Consider the following 2,247-nt stretch of genomic DNA (forward strand, 5'->3'; position numbering starts at 1 on the left):
TAAGGGTGCAGTCCCATTGATCACGGATCGGAATGACGGAACGGATATCTCACTAGAATGGAGCGGTCCGTTCCAGTTCCGTTCCGTAATAGTTTTCTCTACCAGTCCCATGTAGCAAAAACGGAACGGAATGTCGCATCGGACGCAGGTAAATGTATTTGATTCTTTGATATTTCGTTATTTTGATGCGACTGAAGCAATGACATACATAATTTGTGCAATTATCTTGCCGATAACATTGTTGAGAGTTCTCTGAAATACTAAAATGTAAAAGTGAAACATATTTTGTAACCAGATTCCGTTCCGTTTTTGCTATATGGGACTGGTAGAGAAATTTTTTACGGAACGGAACAGACATGCACGGTCGAGTTGAAAGAGAAAATGTAAAAGAAACGTAGTTAACTGCGAAATTTTGCGGTTTACTCCCAATCATTATAAGACAATAAAGAAACTCTACTTTCTTCTAAGAATTTTCTTCTCAATAAATATAAAAGATCGTACACACACTTAAATATTTTGAACTTTACATACACATATCTGTAATGTAACAACAAAATTATTAATTTCTTTCAGACCTAAATATGAATTACTCGCAGGTTTTATTGAAATAGAAATAAATGATTTATTTATTTATTATGTAATGGTATAAAGTATAATGTATTGGTATAAAGATAAAGGTAACGAGAGATAATGCAAAAAATTTATCGTCTTTGAAGTTCCGCCTCCGCTAATTCTTCGTCTTCTGCCTTGTGAACGAGATGCAGCAGCTCTACTTGCACTTGCCTTCTTCGGAGATAGCTCAACTTACGCAGGATATCTCCCAGCTGCTCCAGGAAACTGTCCACTGCATCCTTCTTAAGTAAAATGATTATATATTACCAAGATTATTAAAGACTTCATCCCACAATTCTCCTCGTACACAAGGGCCTCACTTTTTAACTGGCAACTTTTGATTCCATAGAGCTGGTCTCTGCTCTACGGCATCAATGAGCATCTCGTCCATGATGTCTGCGGAGTACGGAGTAGACTCATTGCTACTCTCTGATGGTTGTGCGTCTCTCTGCGTACCTTCTTCTACTTCCTTCACACCTGTTTATACATTAATGAGTATATTTATTGAATATACTTAATATTTGCAGACAAATGTTGAAAAGTTTTTGCTTGCAAATAAAATTACTCATTGTAGCACGCCCCTTCTCGTCGACAACGAGGATATGGATATTTTCATCATAGCTTTCGAAGCAGTTATGGGCTACAATCTCTGCACAGGACCCATGCATTAGCCATCCCACAGTAACCGCATTTTACAGCCTGCAAATATGAACACATGTAACATGAATCGCATAATATTTAATACCCTGATAGCACATAAGTCTCGGTTATGTTGCAGTTATGTTGCAAAGACGTTTCAATGTCTTTGCAACATAACTGCAACGTAACTGAGACATAACTGAGACTTGTTGTGCTATCAGGGTATGTTGTTCGTATTGAAAAAATTCACGCAAATCGGCAAATCCACGTGCTGAAAACCATGCGGTGAAAACCATATGGAAAAACGATGTAATGAAACCACATATTGTGAAAAAATCCACATATTTGCGTTCAAATAATGTTTAATTAATATATAGAAGAAAGATTGCTGTCATGTGGTTTGTCGACGTGGTTTTCCACGTAGATTTTTTCAATAGTGATGTCAATTTCAAGTTTCCTTTGGTAAACAAACAAAACTATAATAATATAACCTATAACCTATAACCTATTAATAAGCGAACATAATTCTGTGATGTTCTGAATAATAATAATTAACGCGAGCGTTCATTTCTGTAGTAACTTACTCAAATTATCGTAACTTGCGATAATTTGAGTAAGTACTACAGAAATATCGTTCGTGTAAACGTAGTACATATAGCTAGTCTATTTAAAAGTATTATTACCGGCCCTTTTCCATGATTGTTGCTACTCATTTCAGCCTGTTGTGCGAAAGCCTGGTCGAGATGCACAGCACGCACACCACGTAAATTGGAACGATTCGAAACAAAATCAGACACTCTGATGATGTTATTTCAATACAACGGCGTACGGCGTTTTAAAACTTGCGCGGACAGAACCCCCACCCCTTCGGATCCGTTCGGAATTGAGAAAATATACGGAAATTTACGCGTTCCGGTCGGAAAGAATAGCAGGATCAAAAATTCCCTAGCAGAATCCGTTCCTATATTCCGATCCGTGATCAATGGGACTGCACCC

The 2,247-nt window shown here is 37.4% G+C and overlaps 1 protein-coding gene across 3 annotated transcripts; it reads right to left on the reverse strand.

Annotated features, from left to right (window-relative positions):
- Positions 1 to 597: 597 nt before the first annotated feature.
- LOC105561690 lies at positions 598 to 2,241 on the reverse strand. 3 transcript variants are annotated; one of them, XM_012011904.1, is made up of 4 exons: positions 1,757 to 2,241; positions 1,178 to 1,311; positions 933 to 1,089; positions 598 to 854 (listed from the first exon to the last, which is right to left on the reverse strand). In XM_012011904.1, the coding sequence occupies exons 2-4, from the start codon at positions 1,278 to 1,280 to the stop codon at positions 800 to 802; spliced, it is 315 nt and encodes a 104-aa protein (XP_011867294.1). In that variant the 5' UTR covers positions 1,281 to 1,311; positions 1,757 to 2,241; the 3' UTR covers positions 598 to 799. The 3 variants fall into 3 exon arrangements, with proteins under 3 accessions (XP_011867294.1, XP_011867286.1, XP_011867302.1); XM_012011896.1 differs by having other exon boundaries at positions 1,743 to 2,241; XM_012011912.1 differs by having other exon boundaries at positions 598 to 851; positions 1,178 to 2,241.
- Positions 2,242 to 2,247: the final 6 nt, after the last annotated feature.

The sequence above is a fragment of the Vollenhovia emeryi genome, unplaced genomic scaffold (genome assembly GCF_000949405.1).
Source record: "Vollenhovia emeryi isolate VEMERY1.0 unplaced genomic scaffold, V.emery_V1.0 DF945201.1, whole genome shotgun sequence".
Taxonomy (NCBI): Eukaryota; Metazoa; Arthropoda; class Insecta; order Hymenoptera; family Formicidae; genus Vollenhovia; species Vollenhovia emeryi.